At 39.6% G+C, this 24857-nt stretch overlaps 1 protein-coding gene across 5 annotated transcripts in view; it reads left to right on the forward strand.

Annotated features, from left to right (window-relative positions):
- The window catches only part of AFG1L (AFG1 like ATPase), a 251443-nt gene that overhangs the window by 220715 nt on the left and 5871 nt on the right, over positions 1–24857 (forward strand). For all 5 annotated transcript variants that reach the window (XM_054254317.2, XM_078369902.1, XM_002746932.7 and 2 more), the window contains one exon: positions 22934–23074. In XM_054254317.2, the coding sequence (XP_054110292.1) occupies positions 22934–23074 (141 nt within the window). The remainder of the gene's footprint in view (positions 1–22933; positions 23075–24857) is intronic.

Below are 24857 nucleotides of genomic sequence, written 5' to 3' on the forward strand. Positions count from 1 at the left end.
TTTGGCTGTGTCTTTTGATTGGGGGATTTAGTCGATTTAAATTTAGGGTTTGCCATTTGATGTTAACTGGCTGTTTTATCCATTCGTTGATGTAAATTCTTCTTTATGTTGATGCTCTTTACTTTTTGGTATATTTTTAGAAAGGCTGATACTGGTTGTTTCTTTCTGTGTGTAATGCTTCTTTCAGAAGCTCTTGTAAAGCAGGCCTGGTGGTAATAAAATCTCTGAGTACTTGCTTGTTCATAAAAGATTTTATTTTTCCTTCAGTTGTGAAGCTTAGTTTGGCTGGATATGAAATTCTGGGCTGAAGGTTCTGTTCTTTTAGGATGTTGAATATTGGCCCCCACTCTCTTCTGGCTTGTAGAGTTTCTGCTGAGACATGTGCTGTAAGTCTGATAGGCTTGCCTTTGTGGGTAACCTGACCTTTCTCTCTGGCTGCCCTTAGTATTTTCTCCTTCGTTTCAACCCTGGTGAATCTAAGGATTATGTGCCTTGGGGTTGCTCTTCTTGAGGAATATCTTTGTGGTATTCTCTGTATTACCTGGGGTTGAATATTGACCTGCTTTGCTAGTTTAGGAAAATTTTCCTGAATAATGTCCTGAAGGGTATTTTCCATCTTGGATTCGTTCTCTCCATCGCATTCAGGTACACCTATCAAACATAAATTTGGTCTTTTCACATAGTCCCACGTTTCTTGGAGACTTTGCTCATTCCTTTTTATCCTTTTTTCTCTAATCTTGTCTTCTTGTTTTATTTCATTAAGTTGGACTTTGACCTCTGTTATCCTTTCTTCTGCTTGAACAATTCGAGTGTTTAAACCTGTGCATACTTCTCGGAGTTCCTGTATTGTATTCTTCAGTTCCATTAATTCACTTATATTCCTCTCTAAGTTGTCTGTTCTCAATAGGGTTTCATCAAACCTTTTTTCAAAGTTCTTAGTTTCTTTACGTTGGGCTACAACATGTTCTTTTAACTCACAGAAGTTTCTTATTATCCATTCCCTGAAGCGTGAGTCTGTTATTGGGATCCGCTCGTTCTCTGTCAAGCCTTGTTCCATTGTTGATGTGGAATTGTGATCATCTTTAGAGGGAGAGGCGTTCTGATTTTGAGTATTCTCAGCCTTTTTACGCTGGTTTCTTCCCATCATTGTAAATTTATCCTCCTGTCGTCTTTGAAATTACCAACTTTCAGATTAGGTCTCTTGAGTGGACATCCAAGTTGTTAGTTCCCAGGGCCAGAACAGCGGCATTAAGACTGATGGTGCTTTTCTGCCCAGGATTCTCCTGTCTGGCTTCCTTCTTGTGTCCGTATGGGTGACTCTGCCTTCCCCGGGCTCCAAACCTCGGTCAGAAGGGGAACCAGTCTTGTTTACTCTGCTCCGAGAGCTGCCGCGCCAAGGTGCCGGCGAAACTGCTGCGCTGGCCATAAGAGTTGCGCTGGTGACCCGTGTGACTCCTCCGCTGGGGATCTTCTGCTCCGTGAGCGACCAGAATTTGTCTGAAAGTGTGGCGTCCTCTAGTTCTCTGCGCTTTCACTGAGAGCTGCAATCCCGAGATGTTGGCGATCGGCCATCTTGGATTGTTCCCTCAGAATATACTATTTTTTTACCCAAAAAATGTTTTGGTGAAGATATTATTGAGTCAGGTAAAAGATTTTGAGAAAAAACTAGAAAGAAGCAAAGGAGCCATAATATCTTAAGAATTATAAGATTTTCACATATTTTAGAGTTAAATATTACTTCATTCTTTTCTTTTTTTATTGTTAATCAAGAAATATATGCTATGTAAGATCCAACTCTCCAAGATTACTGCATTGACTTAATGGTCAACAACTATTTCTTTTCCTTTTTCTTTTTTCTTTTTTTTTTGAGACACAGTCTCATCCTGTCTTTCAGGCTGGAGTGCAGTGGCACGATCTTGGCTCACTGCAACCTCTGCTCCAGATTCAAGCGATTCTTGTGCCTCAGCCTCCTGAATAGCTGGGATTACAGGCGCAACCCGCCACACCCAGCTAATTTTTGTATTTTTAGTAGAGACAGGGTTTCACCATGTTGGCCAGGTTGGTCTCGAACTTCTGACCTCAAGTGACCCACCCCCCTTAGCCCCTCAAAGTGTTGGGATTACAGGCGCAAGCCACCACGCCCAGACATTCAGCAACTACTTCTTAACTACTTCTGTATCTGCATGCCTATGTTATAAGGAATACAAAAAAAGTGTATAAGAAGTTTCTTTCAAAGAGTTTATAGTATAGTAAAGGAAATAACATGAGCCAAATTATTTTACAGTGTAGCAGAGTAGAAAGAGGCCCAACTGAGTCAGGAGATACCAATTCCAGTTGTTACGCAAATACCGTTTAGCTGACACTGGGCCCTGTGGCACACACTTGGAGTCCCAGCTACTTGGGAGGTTCGGCAGGAGGATCACTTGAGTCCAGGAGTTCTTGGCCATCCTGTGCTATGATCATGTCTGAGGATAGTCACGGCACTCCAGGCTGGGCAAAACAGCAAGACTCTGACTCCCCCATCAAAAAGATACCATTTAGCTGAGTTGCCTTAGGCAGATCACTTAACCACTTCACCATTCTGGTCCAAGTTCCTCACTTGTGAAATGCATGATGTGATCAGCACATTTTTGTCATTCCTTTGATTTTATTTCATTTTATTTTTATACCATCAGTTTTGATGAATACTGATCTGTCATTCCTTTTAGCTGTAACAGTCTACTTTAAAGAGCTGTGCTCACTAGTTAACTACATATATTATGAGCGTATCAGTAGTTCAAAGTAAGGATGCTAAGGGATAGAAAGGCTCCAACAAGATATGAGATTTAAAGAGGAAATTGACCTTGACCTGGCAAGATGAGTAGGATTTAGATGAATAGAGTAAAAGTATTCAACCATAATCGGAAGCCAAGCATCACATGTTTTGAGGGGACAGACAGATGCCTAATGAGAGCAGAGCGCATCTTGGGGAGAAAAGGGACATGAAGATGAAACAGATCTCAGACAGATTCTACCATAAAAACCAGGCAGAGAAATAGAGTCTTCTTACCGTAACCCAGAGAGTCATTTTAGGTTTTGAGCAGGAACGTGGTACCTAGAGTAATATTTTAGGAAGATGAAGAATGGGCAGAGTACTCTGGGAGAAGTGTAACTTTCACCAGCACATCCAATGGGCCAGCAAATAGTATCTCCTCTTGGGAAGGTCCTTCTTTCCAGAAGGAAACTTAGTTACATAAACTAACATGCTAGATATTTGTTTGTTCCCTTATGCAGGGTAACAGACAAGTTCTAGCCTTTTAATATTTTATCACACTTCTCCCTAATCATCCACCAAATATTTAAAGGATACTTAATAGAAAGCTGGCATATTTCTAGGAACTGTATTGGGTACCAAGATGAGTAATAGTCTCCAATTTTACAGAGTCTTAATTTAGAAGAGAAAATTAGATCAGTACATCGATCACTAGAATGTGAGGCAGATTATAATTAGTACTACAGGATCAGTATGACCAGAATGCTGTGGATAATCGAAGTGGAACTGGGCCTTGAAGACTGGAAGGTTGAGATTCTGTTGGTGCAAAAGTTGCAGGGAGTATGAGGAGGTCCTAGCTGTTTGGTTTTTCCTAAGCAAAGGAGGTCATGAGGGCAATCTTTATGATCTCTTCCTTCTCTGAAGTTTTATGTTTCCGTGAAAAACGGAGTTGGGGCCGGGCATGGTGGCTCATGCCTGCAGTCCTAGCACTTTAGGAGACCTAGGTGGGTGGATTGCCTGAGCTCAGGAATTTGAGACCAGCCTGGCCAACATAGTAAAACCCCATCTCTGCTAAAATGCCAAAAAAACAAAAACAATAAAACTAGCTGGGTGTGATGGCACACATCTGTAATCCCTGCTACTCCAGAGGCTGACGCATGAGAATGGCTTGAACCCGGGAGACCAAGATTGCACCACTGCATTCCAGCCTGAGCAACAGAGTGAGATTCTGTCTCCAGGGAATACAAACAAACAATCAGTAAAAAACAGAGTTGGAGACTACAGAGTGTATTCAGAGAACTACAGACTCAGGAAGATTCTACTTCCATTTATGGCAGAGTAACTCCTTTTAATCAAATTACCTATTGATCACATCTGCAAACTCTGGACAAAAATCTAAAAAACAACAATCTAGAAGGCACTGCTTATCACAAGCAGGGGAAAAGTGCAGCACAGTCAACACTTGGAAGAAAGGATTAATACTGGTGAATTTCTCATTTTTATAGTTTTTTTTTCCTGAAGGCAGATCACAGTTGGTCTTATACAGACATCTAAAACTCAGTAGAAACCTGCAGGTTTCAGCTCACAGAACCAGAGAAGAGCAAATCAGTGACCATAGCAGCTGGAACGTATAAGGAAAAATTTGGGAAAGGAGAGAACCACAGAGGAATAGCCTGAATTTTTTCCTATAAACTCTGCCCAAATTTTGGGCTGACCTATGAAATATACATGCACAGCTAAGCCTAAAAAAAAAAAAAAAAAAAAAAAAAAAAAAAAAAAAACTGAAAGGAGACTTTTGCTGCTATCTGTAACAAAGAAGACAGAGTTTGGAGTTTGAGGCCAACCAAGTTAATTACCTGCTAACATAGCAAAAACAACAAAAAATTAATATACCCAAGTCTCCACAACCTGTCATACACAAATATCCAGAATACAGTCTCGAATTACCATGCCCCTCATCAGGGCACATGGCTGGGCAGAGTATGGACTGGATTTCAGCTCCTAATTGCCCCTTTGAAGAGGGGCACAAGTCAGGTATATTTGAGAGATTGTACAGGACAAGATAAATAGAAGAGAAATCAGAGGATTGGTCATGGAGGAGGTCAGGGATGAGGACAAGCTACCTAGGGCTCCAGCGGTTTCAGTCTGGATGACCAGAGAAATGGCAGGACCCTTAGCAGACAAATCAAAATGCTAGAGGTAGGAGAACAAGGCTTACAAACAGTTGGAAATTTAGGACTGAAGATAACGATCTAGAAGTCATTTATAAAGATGTGTTAGTTTGGAGCCTAAAGAAGTCAATGACATCATCTGAACTAACATAGAAAAAGGAAGAAATGAGGGTGTGGGTGGGGTTGAAAATTATGTTTTCACTAGAGTCAATGGAAGGAAACACAGCCAGAGGACTAGTATAGTTTAATTGAAGCACAAGAAAAACAATACAAATTCCTCACCATTTTACTGAAGACTCTTAAAACATAGAAGTAATTTACTAGGCTGGGTGCAGTGGTTCACGCCTGTAATCCCAGTACTTTGGGAGGCTGAGGAGGGCGGATCATGAGGTCAAGAGATCGAGATCATCCTGGCCAACATGGTGAAACCCCCCGTCTCTACTAAAAATACAAAAATTAGCTGGGCATGGTGGCACATGCCTGTAATCCCAGCTACTCAGGAGGCTGAGGCAGGAGAATCACTTGAACCTGGGAGGCAGAGGTTGTAGTGAGCTACAATTATGCAACTGCACTCCAGCCTGGTGACAGAATAAGACTTTGTCTCAAAAAAAAAGAGAGAAGTAATTTACTATTAAGAAATTGGTAATATCTTAGGTTTTGGATGTAGTTTATAGAAGGTCTCAATGTAATAAGCCACTATCATAAGGTTACCAATAAATAACCCAATCTTACTGCTTTTCAGCCTTAGCATATGTGAAAAACTGTAAGTTGTAAATTACTATACACATTTACTTGTGAATATAAAAATCATCTTGCATGCGTTTTTGTATTGTCAATTTCTTTCCTGAACTTTCTGCATTGTCTCCCTATCATGTCCTATATAAATCCAAATAGTTATATAGTCACATCATCCAAACTGCAGCATTTGCAATGCACTTCTTAATCTCCCCCTTCACTGTTTTTCTAAATCCAACGATGCTTTATCTTTCTCAGACTACTTTTTCCTTTATGCCAAATTCCATTCAATTTTATGTTCATGGAATAGATTTCTACTTCCCTACACTGGGGTATTTCCCTCTGTTGAAAACCCACCTTCTCTAAGAATATTTCTCCCTATTGATGGATGCTAAGTATATACTTGGTAACTAACAAAATCAAAAGAGGCACTGCTATTTATTACCTGAAGTTCTCACTGACATTTTATTTCCCTGATTCTCTTTTGCCTCTTGTTTAACTAAAAGCAGACGAAATAAGCTTTAATCAGAAATAGAATAATTTTAACATGGATTTATTTATGTCTTATCTGATTCCAAAAAGTATTTGATACGTGTGTACCGATACACGCACAACCATATACACACAGAATTTTTTTAAATCAGGGCAAAGGGAAATTAATGAATACTTAAGCTAAAAGACAGAAAAAGTTAATATACATAAATCTATGTCATAAACTTCTACATAGTTCTTAAAATTGAACAATTAAATCAACACTCAGCCTCTATCAGCCAAAGAGGGGAAAGATATTCAGTAAGTTAGAACATAAAAACAAACCAGCTACTCAGAAGAAGTGATGATTTTTGCTAGTATTTGGACCTTTTGAAAACGGACTTCTGAAAGATCCCAGCAGACGTTTCCTCAGCAGCATTCCTGCTGCGAACATATGCTTGTATCCGACAGATTATTATATCCTAGCTGGGAATATAATGACCAAAGTAAAGTTTGATGAAACTAGTTCTGTAAGGGCAAAGAAGTGCTTTACAGCTAAGCTTTTTCTTTATCTGGCTTGATGCAGAAAAATAATTTTAAATGTTTAGAGGTTGGATAGATGCATGCCTTTCATGGATGTTTTTATCTTTTAATAAAATGTGGGCAGCAGATAATTCAAGGTTGTCTTTCAGCAAGAAGATGAAGTGAATAATTCCATTGGTCTTACTCATAGTTCCAGCAGCAAGAGAGGTATTCAGTCTTGGCTCTGATTCACTTTTTAATATCTTTCAAATATGAATTAGCATTTTAACTGAGTGTTTCATGATTTGGAAAGCAGAAGAGTGGGAGGAAGAAAGCAACTCTTTGATATCCACTTCTTTTCCAGCGCTGATTAGGCTTTTCAAATATCCAAGCCTGAGAGAATTCTGTTTCTTTCCAATGGACTCACAAAGAAAGCAAAACAAACAAAAACAACAGCAAAAAAACAAAACAAAAGTAACGAAACTGCTGCATTTTACAAGACTTTAATATGTTCAGAAGTTACAATTCTCAAATTTAAAATAACTTCTTAGCTATTCTAAAGCCTTTTCTCCTTTTTCTTTTTGGGATCCTAAGTATCTCTTTTTGTGCTACTTAGCTCTTATTTCCAAAGGAAAAAGTTAATATTGGTTTGCCTTGCATGCCACATGCACATGCAAGACCGGTGTCAGCGAGTCTAGAACCTGACCTTGCACTGTGCAGCTAATCTTTCCCATTTCTTCTGGGTAGATCTCAAAGCCAGACAAATTTACAAGGCTTTCCTCCCACGGAGATGTAGCAAATGCTGCCCTCTACCGAGGGTACAATCAGATGGCTTGATTATGTTAATGATTATGTACTGAGTTCAATGATTATAGTAGAATAATGCTATTACTAATTACTTCATCATTATTGTATACTTTCTTATTAAATTCTTATATTCAAAAAGAGAATACAAAAGAGGTGGAAACATTTCAGCCTTGGCCATAGTCACTTAATACATTCTGTAGTCTGGACAATCAGATATCATAGCACTGTGTCTTTCATGATAATGTTTAAATTTCCTTTTGTTTTGAACTAGCTAAGAACATACCTTTTCCAGTGGGAAATTAGAAGGAGTTACTACAGTGTTATTTTAATAAAGGAGCTTGTGAAATAATTCTAGCCAACAGTTGGGCTATTTTTCTTACCTTTGCCAGTATTTTTTATTTTTATTTTTTGGCTATGTACTGGATTGCTAATATTCAGAGCAATTTCACAGGACTGTGCAGCTACAATAAATTTTTTCTTTGTTCTTTATGATTTTGAAGGGTGAATTGTACATGTCTAACAATAGAGGATCATGTTAAAGTAAACACCTTATAACAAAACTTCTTAAATATTAAACTAACCAATCAAATAATTATACACACACACACACAACACACACACACAGAGAGAGAGAGAGAGAGAGACAGAGAGACATACACTTGTAATGGTATGTATTTAAAAATGTTACATTATCCATGTTCCTGGATCTGGAGAATTATGGGTTCTTGTGCTGTTCCTGTTTTTCTAGAGCCAGGTTTGCTTAGGACTGGCCTGAAGCTAAACAGATTCTAGGGAGCCATGAGAATCAAAACCTAGTGATCCAAAGTGTTCCCACAGCTTTTAATAAACTCCAAAACTTAAACCTCTGGTTTTTTAAATTCAGAAACCTTAGATACTGTGAGAACTAGGAGGAGAGGCGAGCCAGGCTAAATCATTTAGTAGTGAAGTTAGCTTCCAGGACATGGTGAGCCAAAGTCTGTGAAGGCCCATTTCCTCCAGCCTCACAAACCAAAGCAGCAGCCTTGTTCTTCACAGGCCTCCTCTGCCTTCTGACTGCCCTTCCCACTACAGTTAAACTGAAAACTTAGGCTGAATAAAGTAGCTAGGCAAGACTTTCTAACTCTAGAAATATGGGGGGGTGGTCTTTCTTAATGGGGACTCTGAGCTACACTAGCTCATTTGCTGTTGTTAATTCTGTTGTATGGTTGAACCCAGTTCATCCCATTTCCAAAAGGAGCAACTTGACTTGTAGATTTTAGATGTCTACCGAACAACAGATGCCAGGTAATTAGCAAGATATAGTCTGGTTTATTCAATCCCAGGTGGTTAGTACAACCCATTCTGCTAATTTTTACCATCTCATGGATATGCTTTTGCAGTTGTTATGTATTGTCTTGGAGTTGTATTGATGCTTACATTTAGTGATGCTCATAAATAATGATGATGATGCTAAATTAGGATGATTTCCTACTTCTTCATCTTCTTTTTCTTTTCTTTTGTTTTTGAGACAGTTTCACTGTCACCCAGGCTGGAGTGCAGTGGCCTGATCTCAGCTCACTGCAACCTCCGCCCTTCAGGTTCAAACAATTCTTGTGCCTCAGCCTCCTGAGTAGCTATAGGCCTGTTGCCACCATGCCCGGCTAATTTTTGTATTTTAGTAGAGATGCGATTTCATCATGTTGGCTGGGCTGGTCTCCAGTTCAAGCAATCCACCTGCCTTAGCCTCCCAAACTGCTGGGATTATAGGCATGAGTCACCGGGCCCAGTCTCACATTTTCATTTTGATTTTCTGTTTTTATGACAATTGTTTCGATCCCCGCTTCCCCTGGCCCCCCTGCCCTAGTGAGTCCAGCACAGTGCTTTTCACATGGTAGATCTGATTTGATAGACCTGGCTTCGTGTAGCTTGTGTCTTGAGAAAATTGTCAGTTCCAGGACCCCCAGAATTAGACATCTCCAGAATTTGGAGATCTTTTGATTATATACACAAAGCTGGTCAAGTAGAGTAGAGGAGGGGTGTACCCTCCTCTAGTTTGTCACATTGATTTTTGATTAAGGCATTGTTTCTACAAGCTCTCTGTTAAAATTAAAATATGCCCTCCCCCTGCAAAAAAAAAAATACTGTCTTAACCATTAAAAGGGGTTAGAGAATTTAGCAAAGATCTGGTAGATTTAGGTAGAACCAGTCTCCTGCTGTGGAGACTGTGTAAATCACATGGCAGAACTTTTCCTCAGCACTCCAGAGAACACCCCGTGAAGTAGAATGTGTTAAGAATTGGTGATATTTTTTAGAATAGTGAGATATTTCCCAGCTGGGTGTTTGGACTTCATATTCATGAGCTTTCTCATATTAAGGTGCCATATGAATCTTGGGAAATTACTCTGCAGATACACAGATTCCAGTGCTCTTTTCTTTCTTTCTTTTTTTCATGGAGTCTTGCTCTGTCACCCAGGCTGGAGGCTGGAGTGCAGTGGCACCATCTCGGTTCACTGCAACCTCCGCCTCTCCTGTTCCAGTGGTTCTCCTGCCTCAGCCTCCCGAGTAGCTGGGATTACTGGCATGCACCACCATGCCCAGCTAAAATTTTTTTGTATTTTTAGTAAAGACAGGGTTTCACTATGTGTTGGCCAGGCTGGTCTCAAACTCCTAACCTCAAGTGATCCACTCAGCCTCCCAAAGTGCTGGGATTAAAAGCATGAGCCACCACGGCCAGCCTTGTTTTTCTAATTACTGAATTTATTATTTTGGAATTTGGCACATAAAAATAGTCTTAACATCAATTCATATGGTATTTTCAGTTTGTTTTGAAAAGGATACATTCATTCTAATTCCATTCAAGCATTTATTTTCTATTAAAAGGTACTTTTCTTTAAGATATTATTGTCATTGCTATGTAAATAAAGTAAAATGTCATGCATGTTTGTTTAATAAAGAGCTATCAGCGTATTTCTACAAAGGGTTTATAAGGAGGAGACTATACAGATGAAGAGTAACCCTTAGGACAGTATAATATAGATAGAGCTTGAAATCATAATCATCCTACTTCAGCTGAAATAATGGTAGCAGAGCAACCATTAGCGAGGCAGAGAAAAAAGAAGCTCAAGCTGACAGCTCATTTGGGTGTACTGAAGTGGATCATTGTAGGGCAGAAGGTGGTCTGGTGGTAATGCTTGTGCATTTCACATTGGTGTGGGATTGAGAAAATTCCCACTCCTGGCACCAGGGTCAATACCAAAGCAGACAACTGGGTCATTTCTCATACAGGAGAAAAAAGACAGTAAGCAAGCTCTTCATTTTTAAAAGTTTGTTAGAGAAATTGGGCTACATATAATCCAGCTGTATATGCTTGGTAATTAAGGAAAACAGATACTCTTTGCAAACTCATTATAGATTTAAAGTTCTCTAAGTTTTCATCAGGTTTCCACAGAAACAGAGTTTGAAACAATGGTGGAGAATGCACAAACCATCGGATAAGTGGATTTTAATTGTTCCTGTTAAGAAAATTATTCAGATAACTAGCCACATCAAAGACTATTAAACTTTTTAATTGCTCAGGTAGAAAGATGGAGAATGTCATCATTATCTGTCATAAGAAGAATCAGCCTTAGATAAAGCTACTTGAATTCTGAGCTAGAATAACACTCAAGGATGCTACTAACTGAAGTGCCATTTGGTACTCAAAAGTAATCATATGCTTTAATTATTCATAGGTCACAATGCATGAATTTACAATACTAATTATGGTTTCAAAAAGTGTATTATGCTATGGTTTAGTTACATAGGAGGATCAACTAATACAAAACAAAAGTATAAATATTTGCAACTGCCATAGATATACTGTGCATGTAATTTAGTTGTATTTTAGTGTGGTCAAAGGAGTAGAGAAATGTCTTTGTTCTGTGTTTTGCAAAGTTCTTGTAGGATTTAATACAATACCTCATATTTATTAAGCATTCAGTAGTTATAATTGATTTTGAAGTCTTGGTGTTAGTGTCTTTATTTATTCATTAATTATGTATTATGCAAAACTCTGTTCCCTGGTTTGTGCTAGGTGCTGGGGACACAGAGGTGAATAGAACTCCCTGTCTTGCACAGTGACGTAAATGAGGGTGGCAACAGCAAATGTAAATGGCATTCTGGCTCCCCAAGGTCTTTAGTATATGCTTTGGGTTGAATATTTTACATAACATTCAACCCAGTTTTTATACTACACCATAAAAATTCCAAAATTGATTATAAAAATAAACATAAAATAAATGATGATATAGGTGTTTAAGTATACTTATCAATTATGCAAAACTAATTCTTTTTTTTTTTTTTTTTTTTTTTTGAGATGGAGTCTCACCAGGCTGGAGTGCAGTGGCACGAGTAGCTGGGACTGCAGGCACGTGCCACCAGGCCTGGCTAATTTTTTCTATTTTAGTAGAGACAGGGTTTCACCATGTTGTCTAGGATAGTCTTAATCTCCTGACCTCGTGATCCACCTGCTTCAGCCTCCCAGAGTGCTGGGATTACAGGCGCGAGCCACCGCACCTGGCCACAAAACTAATTCTTAGGTTTAAAAGCTGGATCATATTTTTCTAGAGGGGCCGGACTTGCTAATGACTTAAAATATAAGCTTTCAGTAGTAAATCTCTGTAGCAAGTATAGTGTTTTTGTTAGCTCTTGCTGCATAATAAATCACCCCAAAATTCAGTCACATAAACTGAGTAACAATAAGCATTTGTTATTACCCTCTAGTCTACAGGCTATCGGGGGAGTTCTTTGGATCTCTGTTGGGTTCATGTGTGCCTCTGCAGTCAGTTTGCTGCTCTGGGCTAGGCTCTCTCATCTGTGTGGGGCCAGCTACCTGTATGCTAGCCTAGGATGCTCTCTCTACTTAGACAATTAGCTGCTCTTCTTGTATTTGCTCCTCCTCCAGCAGGCTAGCCGAGGTATTGCAGAAAAGTGTAAAGCCTCTTTGCAGAAGCATGCAAAGCCTCTTGAGACCTAAGTTCAGAACTTGAAAACTGTAACTTTTGCCTCATTCTGTTGGCCATGGTAAACAGTTGAGGAAATAGATTGCATGTCTCCATGCAAGAGCTGGAAAGTTGCAATCCAAAGGATATGGACAAGGAGGCAAGAACAATTGCAGCCATTACTGTAATCAGATGACCCCCCCCCCACATAGGCCTTCTTCAATTCTCCAATGGGTTTTAAATTATCGTAATTTTCTAGAGAATTTTTTAGTTAATCCAGCTAAACATTTTGAAATAACCCAAACGCCTTTAAATAATGAATGCTCAGGAATGAAAGGGTGAGTGGCAACATTTGTATTTAAATCAGTATTGGTCACGTTGATCAAGATGTCACACATCAAAACTCCTTTGTGTGGTACACAGGGTTATATAAGATGATTTGGCAACATTGGTTATACAGTATAATCATGAGAAGAAAAATAAACTTACAAAGGTATGTTGAAATGTATCGGCCGGGCAGTGGTTTATTCCTGTAATCTCAGCACTTTGGAAGGCTGAGGCAGGCAGATCATCTGAGATCAGGAGTTCAAGACCATCCTCACCAACATGGTGAAACCCTGTCTCTACTCAAAATACAAAAATTAGCCAGGTGTGTGGCATGTACCTGTAATCCCAGCTACTTGGAAGGCTGAGGCAGGAGAATCACTTGAACCCGGGAGCTGGAGGCTGCAATGAGCCAAGATGGCACCACTGCACTTCAGCTTGGGTGACCAAGCAAGACTCTGTCTCAAAAAAAAAAAAAAAAAAAAGCAATATATCAAATAATGAATTTGAATAAAACTATCAAATAAAATCTTTTCAAATTTGTAATGAGAAAATTCCCTCCATAAATATAACTTTTCTTTTTTCAGACAAGGTCTTGCTCTGTCACCCAGGTTGAAGTGCAGTGGCACCATCTTGGTTCACTGCAACCTCCACCCCCCTGGGTTCAAGCCATCCTCTCACCTCAGCCTCCCAAGTACCTGAGACTACAAGTGAGTACCACTATGCCTGGCTAATTTTTGTATTTTTTGTAGAGATGGGATTTTGCCATGTTGCCCAGGCTAGTCTCAAACTCTTAAGCAATTCACTAACCTCAGCAATTCATTAACCTCAGCCTCCCAAAGTGCTGGAATTACAGGTATGAGTCACCATGCCCGGCCCATAAACATAACTTTTTAAAAGTCAGTTTTGATACTTAAAATGGAATAAATGCAATTCCTGATTAAGACTTTTAAAATGATAATCCAGGCCAGGCATGATGGCTCATTCCTCTAATCCAAGCTCTTTGGAAGGCCAAAGTGTTTGGGATTACTTGAGCCTAGGAGTTTGAGACCAGCCCTGGCAACATAGCAAGACCTCATCTCTACCAAAAAAAAAAAAAAAAATAGCTGGGTATGGTGGGTGCACTTATAGTTCCTGCTACTCAGGAGGCTAAGGTGGGAGGATCATTTGAGCCCAGGAGGTCAAGGCTGCAGTGAGCCGAGATCACGCCACTGTACTCCAGTCTGGGCAAAAAGCTAGAGCCTTCCTGTCTGTGCCCCCCACAAAAAAAAATCTGAAGAAAATTTGAAGAGAAATTAAAAAAATAATAATAGATTCAGGGGGTACTTGCGCAGGTTTGTTACATGAATATGTTGTATAATGCTGGGGTTTGGGCTGCTAGGGTGCTTGTTATCTGAATAGTGAACATAGTGACCAATAGGTAATTTTTCCAACTTTTTCCCCCTTCTCTTGCTTTCCCCATTTTGGGGTCCCCAGTATCTATTTTTTCCATCTTTATGTCCATGTATAGGCATTGTTTAGCTCTCATTTACGAGTTAGAGCATGCAGTATTTGGTTTTCTGTTTCTGTATTAATTTGCTTAGGATAATGGCCTTCAGCTGCATCCATGTTGCTGAAAAGAACATGATTTCATTATTTTATGGCTGTGTAGTATTCCATGGTGTGTGTGTATACATATGTGTGTGTGTATATATGTGTGTGTGTTTGTGTGATTGTATTCATGTGTGTATATTATATATATATATATATATACACCACATTTTCTTTATCCAGTCCACTATTGATGGACACTTAGATTGCTTCCATGCCTTTGTTGTTGTGAATAGTGCTGTTACAAACATTTGAGTGCAGGTGTCTTTTTGATAAAACAATTCCTTTTCCTTTGAGTAGATACCCAGTAGTGGGATTGCTGGGTTGAATGATAGTTCTATTTTTAGTTCTTTGAAAAATCTCTATACTGTTTTCCATGGGGGTTAAACTAATTTACGTTCCCACCTATAGTGTATAAGCATTCCCTTTTCTCCACATTCCTCGCCAACATCTCCTATTTTTTGACTTTTTAGTAACAATCGTTCTGACTGGTGTGAGATGATAACTCATTGTGGTTTTAATTTGCGTTTCTCTGATGATTAATGCTGTTGGGCATTTTTTCCTATCTTTGTTGACCACTTGTATTTCTTGTTTGAGAGGCGTCTATTCATGTTTTTTGCCCAATTTGAAGACAAATTTTTGATAGTTACCATCTGTGTGAACAAGAATCCTCATTTATACAAGGAAACATTAAGTTGTTTTGTATTTTCAGTGATGGTCGAATCTCTGTAATTTGTACCACCTTTTTGGTTATGGCAATGAAGAAAGCTAGATGAAATTAGTAGTAGGATAGGCTAACTGCTGAAACAAATAACCCCTAAATTAGAGGGTTAATAAATAAACATGTATTTCTTGATCATATTACCATCCAATGCAGGCTGACAGGAAATGTAGCTCCATACAGTCCTTCACCGACTCAGACTTCATCTCTCCTTTAGTCCTTAGAGTCCTGTCTATTCAGCCAGTAGATGAGGAAAAGAAGGAAGGTTCTATATAGAATGTTTTCATGGGCTAGACCTAGAAGTGATCATATTACTTTCTCTCTCATTCCCTGGTCTGAACTTGATCACAGAGCCACACTTAAATCCAAGGGAGGCTGAGCAATAATGCACCCTGGAGATATTGCTGGCTTGGTTCCAGACCACTGGAACCCTGCCACTGCTTTAACAAATTTTTTGGTTTCCCAGTACATATAAAAGTTATGTTTATACTGTAGTCTATTAAGTGTACAATAGCATTATGTGAAAAGAATACATACCTTAATTTAAAAATGCTTTATTACTAAAAAATGCTAACAATCATTTAAGCCTTCAGTGAGGTGTAAGGTTTTGCTGGTATAGGCCGTTCTTGCCTCAGTGTTTTGTTTTGTTTTAGTCTCACTCTGTTGCCCAAGCTGGAGTGCAGTGGTGTGATCTCAGCTCACTGCAACCTCTGCCTCCCAGGTTCAAGCCTTTCTCCTGCCTCAGACTCCTGAGTAGCTGGGATTACAGGTGCACACCACCATGCCCGGTTTTGTATTTTCAGTAGAGATGGGGTTTTCCCATGTTGGCCAGGCTGGTCTCATGATCTGCCTGCTTCAGCCTCCCAAAGTGCTGGGATTATAGGCATGAGCCACCATGCCCAACCTCTTGCCTCAATGTTGATGACTGTTGACTGATCATGGTGGTGATTGCTGAAGGTGAGGATGACTGTGGCAATTTCTTAAAATACGACAATGAACTTTGCTGTATAATGGACTCTGCCTTTCACAAAAGATTTCTTTGTAGCAAGTGATGCTCTTTGATAGCAGTTACTCACAGCAGAACTTCTTTTGAAATTGGAGTTAATCTTCTCAAACCCTGCCACTGCTTTAACAACTAAATTTATGTAATAGTCTAAATCCTTTGTTGTCATTTCAACAGTGTTCACACCATCTTCATAAGGAATAGATCCCATCTCAAGAAACTACTTTCTTTCTGGTCCATAAGAAGCAACTCCTTATCAGTTTAAGTTTGATCATGAGATTGCAGCAATTCAGCCATATCTTCAGGCTCTACTTCTAATTTTAGTTCTCTTGCTATTTCTACCACATCTGCAGTTACTTCCTCTTGAACCTCTCCAAGTCATCCGTGAAGGTTGGAATCCTCTTCTTCCAAAGTCCTGTTAATGTTGTTATTTTGACCTCCCATGAAGCACTAGTGTTCTTCATGGTATCTAGAATGATGAATCCGTTCCATAAAGTTTTTAATTAACTTAGGCCAGATCCATCAAAGGAATCACTACAGATGTGACAGCTATGGCCTTATAATATGTATTTCTTAAATAGACTTGAAAGTCAAAATTACTTCTTGATTCATGGACTACAGAATGGATGTTGTGTTAACAGTCATGAAAACAGCATTCTCTCTTTGTATAGTTCCACCAGGGCTCTTGGGTGACCAAGCGCATTGTCAGTGAGCAGTAATCTTTTGAAAGAAGTCTTTTTTTCTGGGCAGTAGGTCTTAAAGGAGGCTCAAAATACATAGTAAACCATGCTATAAAAAGATATGCTGTCATCTAGGTTTTGTTCTATTTTTAGAGCACAGGCAGAGTAGATTTAGCATCATTCTTAAGGGCCCTAGGATTTTCAGAATGGTAAAGAGCATTGGCTTCAACCTAAAGTCACCAGCTGCATTATCCCATAGCAAGAGAGTCAGTTTATGCTTTTGAAGCGTTGAAGCCAGGCATTGACTTCTCTCTAACTGAAAGTCACAGAGGGCATTTTCTTATGATTCATCTGCATTGAAAATCTGTTTAGTGTAGCCGCCTTCATAAATGATCTTAACTAGATCATGCTGTAGCTTCTACATCAGCACTTGCTGCTTCACCTTAAACTTATGTTACGGAGATGGCTTAAACCTCATGAACAAATCTCTGCTAGTTTCTGATTTTTTTTTTCTGCAGCTTCCTTACCTCTTTCAGTCTTCATGTAATTGAAGAGAGTTAGGGCCTTGCTCTATGTTACGCTTTGGCTTAAGGAAGCATTGTGGCTGGTCTGATCTTCTATCTAGACCACTCAGACTTTCTCCATATCAACAATAATGCTGTTTTGCTTTCTTATCATTTGTGTGTTCACTGAAGTAGCACTTTTTACTTCCTTCAAGAAATTTTCTTTTTCATTCACAACTTGGCTAACTGTTTGGCTCAAGAGGCCTAGCTTTTGGCCTGTCTTGACTTTTGGCATGCCTTCCTCACTAGGCATAATCATTTCCAGCTTTAGCTTTCATATGAGATATGTGTGACTCCTCCTTCCACTTGAACATGGGGGCCATTGTAATGTTATTACTTGACCTAATTTTAACATTGTTGTATCTCAGGGAATAGGGAAGCCTGAGGAGAGGGAGAGAAATGGGGGAACAGCTAGTGGTGGAACAAGGAGAACACACAAAATATATCAATTAAGTCCACTGTCTTATAAGGGTGTGGTTCATGGCACCCCAAAGCAATTATAACCATAACATCAAAGATCAGTGATCCCAGATCACCATACCAGATATAATGATAATGAAAAAGTTTGATATACTGTGGCGATTACCAAAATGTGACGCAGAGACATGAAGTGAGCACATGCTATTGAAAAATGTCACCAACAGACTTGCTTGATGCAGAGTTGCCACAAATCTTCAATTTGTAAACAAAACAGAAGTATCTTCAGAACACAGTAAAATGAAGCACAATAAAATGAAGTGTGCCTGTAATCTATCTGTGTGCCCAGAAAGAAGAGAGAAACATGGATATTAGTATGCACTAACAATCTTGTTTTCAAAATGAAGTGAGCTGAGCTTACGTTTGGCAGCCTTATTGGGTTAGTGGGACAAAAGTCAGAGACTAGGGCCATTCAAGGATGGGAACCTTCTTAACTCGCTATCTCCCCAACTTTGGATAAAGTCCTGAGTAGATTTTATCCTGAAGTCCTGAAGGACTGCTCCTAGGAATTACCATAAAACAGAAATAAGCCAGCCCTCTCATGGACTTCAGCCAGATTTTGAGCTGAACTTAAAACTTTAAGCCCTGAACTTGGATTTTTTTCTGTGTGTATTTTTTTTCAAAGATAAAATCCAGTATGTACAAAGATAACTAGGCATATGAGGAGACAAGATGCTATGAATGAGAACAAACAGAAACAACAGACAATAAAATTAGGCATTTCAGATATTAGAATTATGAGTCCATATTTTAAACAACTAGGCTTACATATTTAAAGAGTTTTTAAAAAGACTTGGCTTGGAACTAGGCTTTAGAAGGGATCTAGAGATAATAAAAAGAGACATCTCAACTTTGAAAAAGAATCAGGGGAAATTCTAGAGCTACAAAGTACAATAACCAAAATTAAGGGCTCAAGGGATGAGTTTAAGCACAGCTAAGGAGAAGCACAGTGGATCAGAAAAACTATCCAAAATGAATCATAGAGAAGTAATAAAGAAATACACAAGGCTGGGCACGATGGCTTACACCTGTAATCCCAGCATTTTGGGAGGCCAAGGCAGGTGGATCATGAGGTCAAGAGATGGAGACCATCCTGGCCAACATAGTGAAACCCCATCTCTACTAAAAATACAAAGCTGGGCATAGTGGCATGTGCCTGTAGTCCCAGCTACTCAGGAGGCTGAGGCAGGAGACTTGAACCCAGGAGGCAGAGGTTGCAGTGAGCTGAGATTGCACCATTGCATTCAGCCTGGGCAACAAGAGCAAAACTCCATTAAAAAAAAAAAGAGTAACAGAAGGAGAAGAGAAAGGGAATGGAGCAGAGGCAGTATGCATGTGTAGATTATCTGACATTTATGGGGAAAATAAATACTGACAACACACTAGTCATCATGCTTCCATGGGGGAAAATTGCTAAAATTGAAACATGCTATAAATGAGAGGATATTGACTGGGGCTGTGTCATGGATTTTGACTGGTTACTTAAAGTATTGTCACCCCTCTGTATCCATGGGTAATTGGTTCTAAGACCTTCCATAGATAACAAATCTGCAGATCCTGAAGTCCCTGATGTAGAATGGAGTAGTATTTGCATGTAACCCATGTGTTTCCTCATATATATCTATATATATATATATAGAGAGAGAGAGAGAGAGAGCTCTCTGTTGCCCAGGCTCAAGTGCAATGATGGCTATTTCAGCTCACTGCAGCCTCAGACTTCCAGGCTCAAGCAATCCTCTCACCTCAGCCTCCTGAGTAGCTGTCACCACAGGCACACACCACCACACCTGGCTAATTTTGTGTATCTTTTGTAGAGGTGGGGTTTCACTATGTTGCCCAAGCAGGTCTCCAAGTCTCCAACTCCTGAGCTCAAGTGATCCACGCATCTCAGCTTCCCAAAGTGCTGGGATTACAGGTGGGAGCCACTGGACCTGGCTTCCTCCCGTATTCTTTAATCATCTCTAGATTATTTGTAATACCTAGTGCAATGTGAATGCTATGTAAATAGTTGTTATAATGTATTGCTTTTTAATGTGTATTGGTTTTTATGTTTTTTTTTTTCTAAATATTTTTGAGCAGCAGTTGGTTGAATCTGCAGATGTGGAACCTATAGATAGGGAGAGCCAACTGAATTGTTTTTCTTGTTTATCTTTCCTATTTATTATTCTCTTTTTTATTTTTCACCTTTTCTTTTTAGAAATATGCTTACCCTTGAATTTATTAAAAACAAAAAGTTGTTATTTTAAATTAGTCCTATTCTTATTGGATCTGATTTTTTTTTTTTTTGGAGAAAAACTTCCTTCTTTGATTAATGCATTTCTTTCTTCTTTCTCATGTTTTTAAAGAAAAAAGTACTATTTCTAGGTCTTCGTGGCCTAAACTGGGAGAGATCTCTTTGGCAACTAATAACCTCTCCTTGTTTTAAATGACTATTTCTTTTATTGTGGTAAAATACTATATAACATAAAATTGACCATTTTAGCTAATTTTAAGTGTACAGTTCAGCATTAAGTACATTCATATTGTTGTACAATGATCAACACTGTCTACCTCCAGAACTTTTTCCTCATCCTAAACTGTATGAATTAAACAACAATTCCACATGCCCGCAATGACTATTGTCTTAAAAGGAAATAGATAACTATATTAAGCTTTGTTTCCTTTATGTGAATGATCATATAATTGTTTAAGGAATATGGGGTGAAGGAATAGTTGCTAATATAATGGCAAATACAGAACCTACTGACAAAGGTATGTAATTTGTAAAATAGCTGAGTGGGCAAAATTCTGATTTTCAGTTGCCCTAGGCACTTCAGCGCACTTCTGATAATGATTTTCCTTGGGCATGTAGTTATTCTGATAGAAATCACATTCATGCATAAAGAGTGAGCTTAATTATACATAACTACATACCTAATACGAGGTTTTCTATTTTTTTTTTACATATACTTTCTGGTTTACAAAAAGATGAGACACTAAATCCTAACTTAGCTCAAAAAAAGTAGTGTACTCTGAGAGCATGAGAGTCTTAATGTATGAGTTTTCCTTTTTACAAAAAGACACTATATTTTTCCCTCCCCTCTCTCCCTTTCGGAGATTGTTTTCACTATTTGGTGATTCCACAGTCTCATCTGGTGCCTGCTGTGACTCCCAAGACAGACAAGTGCACAAAGGCTGATTTAGGGTCTTGGATTCCTCTTGAGAATGACATGCTCAATTTATTTGCACTGAGCCCAATCATTTAAACTCAAAATAATAAAAATAAAAGTAGCCAAGATGGTTTGAATACTAATGTGTGCCCCAGGCACTGTGCTAAATGCTTTGCATGTATTATTTTGTTTAATCCTCACAATTCTGTCACATATGAATCAAATCCCCATTTTACAAATGGGAAAACTAAGGAACAGGAAGATAATGTGACTTGCCAGTGGCACCCAGTTGATAAGTAGCAACTGAGGAGTGAAATCCAGGCCTTCCAGAGCCCTCACTCCCAGCTTCTCTATTAACACATGCTCCTGGTCTGTATTGGGCTCAACAGCAGGGTTCTCTTGGAAGAGAGGCAGGTTTAAATCAACCCCACCCCACTCCCAGGAAAAACCCACAGCACACTGGAACCATCCATGGCTAAGGTGGGTGGCTTGTCTCAGCTAAGGCCAGGCAGGGGGTCTGGAGTTAGAGGCTCTCCAGCCAGGGAAGGAAAATGGGAAGAGCGGAGATCGCCTCCTCCTGGCCACCATTTGTTACCTGGTTGGTGAGGAGACAGGAGGAAGGAGCACTGTAAGCACATTTCCAAAGGATTCGGGTCATTCTTGGTGCTCTTTGTCTCTGGTTTTGTGCCCGTCGCCTAGGTCCCATAATTGCTGCATCCTTCCTAGAACTCCTCTCTATTGAGGAAACCACTTCTCCAGAATCTAACTTTCTGGATTTACTCATATCTTCCACTTGCACCTCCCCACACCTCCATACAAATTCCTGAGCATAACTGATGTCAGCTGGTTGGCAGGACAGTGATAGGCTTAAGTGAATGGACAAAGGTGGGAATGACTCTCCTCCTCCTCCTCCTCACAGTTTCCTAATTCTCCCAGGAACACAGCCATATCAACATTTCTGAAAGAAGTTTCATGCAAACGACTTCCCAAATGAAACAGACATTTCTGGACAGGGAGGAGTACTGATGGATTCTGTCAGAAACTGAGGAGGCTCAGCCACCTGTGTCCTAGAGGTCGGTCAGGGTGACCCAGGCGCTTCCAGAGGAACCTCAGAGCAGTTCCCGGGTCACTCAGTCTCTGCCTTCTCCTAATGCCAGCAGGGCCAGAAACACTCTCCCAACATTTGCTCATGGTTTTCTGCTCACAGGGTACACTCATCCACAGGCAGCTTAAAATGAGCAGAGGGAACATTTCCTGGGAGTGTTCCTAACCCCAAAGAATATGTTTGCAAATCTTGTTCCTAATGTTCAGGAGTTAAATTCATGTTTCAGAAACAAGTGCTTTCCATCTGTAGGTGGCACTTTTATGAATAATGCTGTGGACCTTGAGTCCCGTACTCTCCTCATATCAAAAGGTAGTGGACTGCCTCCGTTTATTCTGGAGGTGTCATCTGCTCCTGCTCATTTAAGCCCTTAGGTATTTCCTACAGAGGTTAGCAATGTTGCACTTGAATAATTGTACCTCAAATTAAACTAAAAATAATTTCTGATGATTTTCATACTGAATCACATTCTTTACGTCAAAATGGTGGCATAATCTTCAGCATGCCATTATCAAATAGCTCCATTGACCAAGAGTGACTATTTGCAGTTGAGTCACAGGAAGGATTTATTAGGACATGTTTAAAGTGATGCCATAGAAATAAAAGTATGGACAGTGACCTAAAGAGACTACCAGCGGAGGCTGTGGCCAGAGATATTCTTTAACTCCCCACCACACTCTTATCTTCTCTCTTGCCCCTTTTTTACATCACTATTAAGGCAACACAGCGTACATTGTGTGTGTCTGTAGCCTATTCTGAAAACGCTGCCCCATTTGGTCAGATTACTCAAAGCTACCACCTAGATCACACTATGACAGAAAAAGGTGTTTTCACACTACACGAATGCAAAGGCAACCAGAATTGGTTTATTTTTTAATTTTCTTTTCTTTATTTCATTTAAATCATAGCCACTTGGAGCCAGTGACTATTTGGAACTATCAAAGAATTTTGATACAATATTTTTACGAAACATTCCACAATTTACTCTGGCAAACAGGACTCAAGGTCGAAGATTCATAACTCTCATCGATAACTTTTATGATCTCAAGGTAAGGATGTAGTACATTTTCTCAAAACTAGACACTTTGCATTGTGGAGCCAGATTGTCTGGGCTGAAATCCTGACTTAATGTATTTTTATCACTTACTTCACCTCTTTGTGCCTCTATCTCTTCATGTGTGAATTGGGAATGATAATATTATTTACTTCTGAGGGTTGTTGTGAGCACTAAAAAGGCAAATCCATGTAAGACATTTAAAACATTTGGCATAAGCTGAATGTTGTATAAGCACTATCAGTAGAAGCAGCAGTAATACTATAGTAAAACTCATCACCAGACAAACGGAATGATTGCACCATTCTACCAGACAGCTTATGTGCTTCATCTATCACATTCTGAACTATGTCTTGCCTAGACTGAACGCTTAAGAAATATTTGTTGCTTGAATAAATGATTGGATTGATAGAATAATGAATGAGCAGGCCGTGTGTGATGGCTCACACCTATCATCCCAGCACTTCGGGAGACCAAGGGAGGATTGCTTGAGGCCAGGAGTTCGAGACCAGCCTGGACAAATACAAGATCCTCGGTCTACATAAAATAAGAAAATTAGCTGTGTATCGTGGTATGGGTCTGTCATCCTGCCTACTTAGGAGGCTGAGGTAGGAGGATTGCTTAAGCCCAGGAGTTCCAGGTTACAGTAGTGAGTCATGATCATGCCACTGCACTTAGCCCTCCAGCCTGGGTGACAGAGTGAGGCTCTATCTCTCAGAGAAAAGAAGAAGAATGAAAGAACAAGTAAACGAATGACTAGAGGACCCTTCTGAAGATTGAAGCTCTCTCTCTCCCTGTGGCCCAGAAACCCCAGTAACTAGCATCGTACTATCCATATGTTTTAGCATGAATTGACAAGCCATTGACCATTCATCAAAGGAAGCGTAGCCTTATGGTTCAAGAATGGGCCCTGGGGCCAGGCTGTCTATCCTAAAGACCATCTTAATTTTTCTGTGCTTCAACTGCCTTCACTAGAAAAAGGAAATAACAATGGTACTTATAAAGTTGTGAGCATTAAAGCGCAAAGCACAAAGAATGCTGTCTGGCTTATAGTAAGCTCTCAATAAAGGTGAGCTATTGATGGAATGTATCTGTAAATATAGATTCATAGCAAAAGTACAATTGGAAACGGAATTAATTTAAATATTATTTCACCATTAGATACAGTTTTTTTCTCCCTATTCTTTGCACAGAATTAGATAGAGCAGTGATTCTAAATTGAAGGGACTTTGTGGGAAGGAGATAAGCAACAGAATCTGCTGGGAAGGAAAGGTGAGAATTTAGTGTATTTGCTCATTCATTCTATAAGCCTTATCATGCCAAGCACTAGAAATTCAATGGCAACTGAAGCTAGTTGGTGTCTGCCTTCATAGAGCTTAGATAGCCTAATATCAGAGAAACGTGGATCAGACCTCCACAGAACTCAGTGTAAAATCACCACTGTGGGATGACCTCTTAGAGAAGGAGGCATATGGTGCTGTGAGAGTCTAGCAGGGGAGACCACACCCCTGATCAATGGGGTTGGAAATCTTCTGAGGGCCACCTGTGGCAGAACCATCTTGACTACTTCAAAATCCAGATTCCAGAGCTCACCCATCCCCATCCCAGCAAATGAATATCAGGCATGGGGCCAGGAACCTGCATGTTCTCTTGTTTCCCAGGTGCTTCTTACAAATACTGAGAGGAGCGAGGGCTGAACTCTATGCACAGAATGAAAAGGGGTTACCAGCATGGGAAGTCTGCGGCAAAGGCCTCGGGATGACTGTGAAAGGCAGCAA

This window comes from Callithrix jacchus, chromosome 4 (assembly GCF_049354715.1).
Source record: "Callithrix jacchus isolate 240 chromosome 4, calJac240_pri, whole genome shotgun sequence".
Lineage (NCBI taxonomy): Eukaryota > Metazoa > Chordata > Mammalia > Primates > Cebidae > Callithrix > Callithrix jacchus.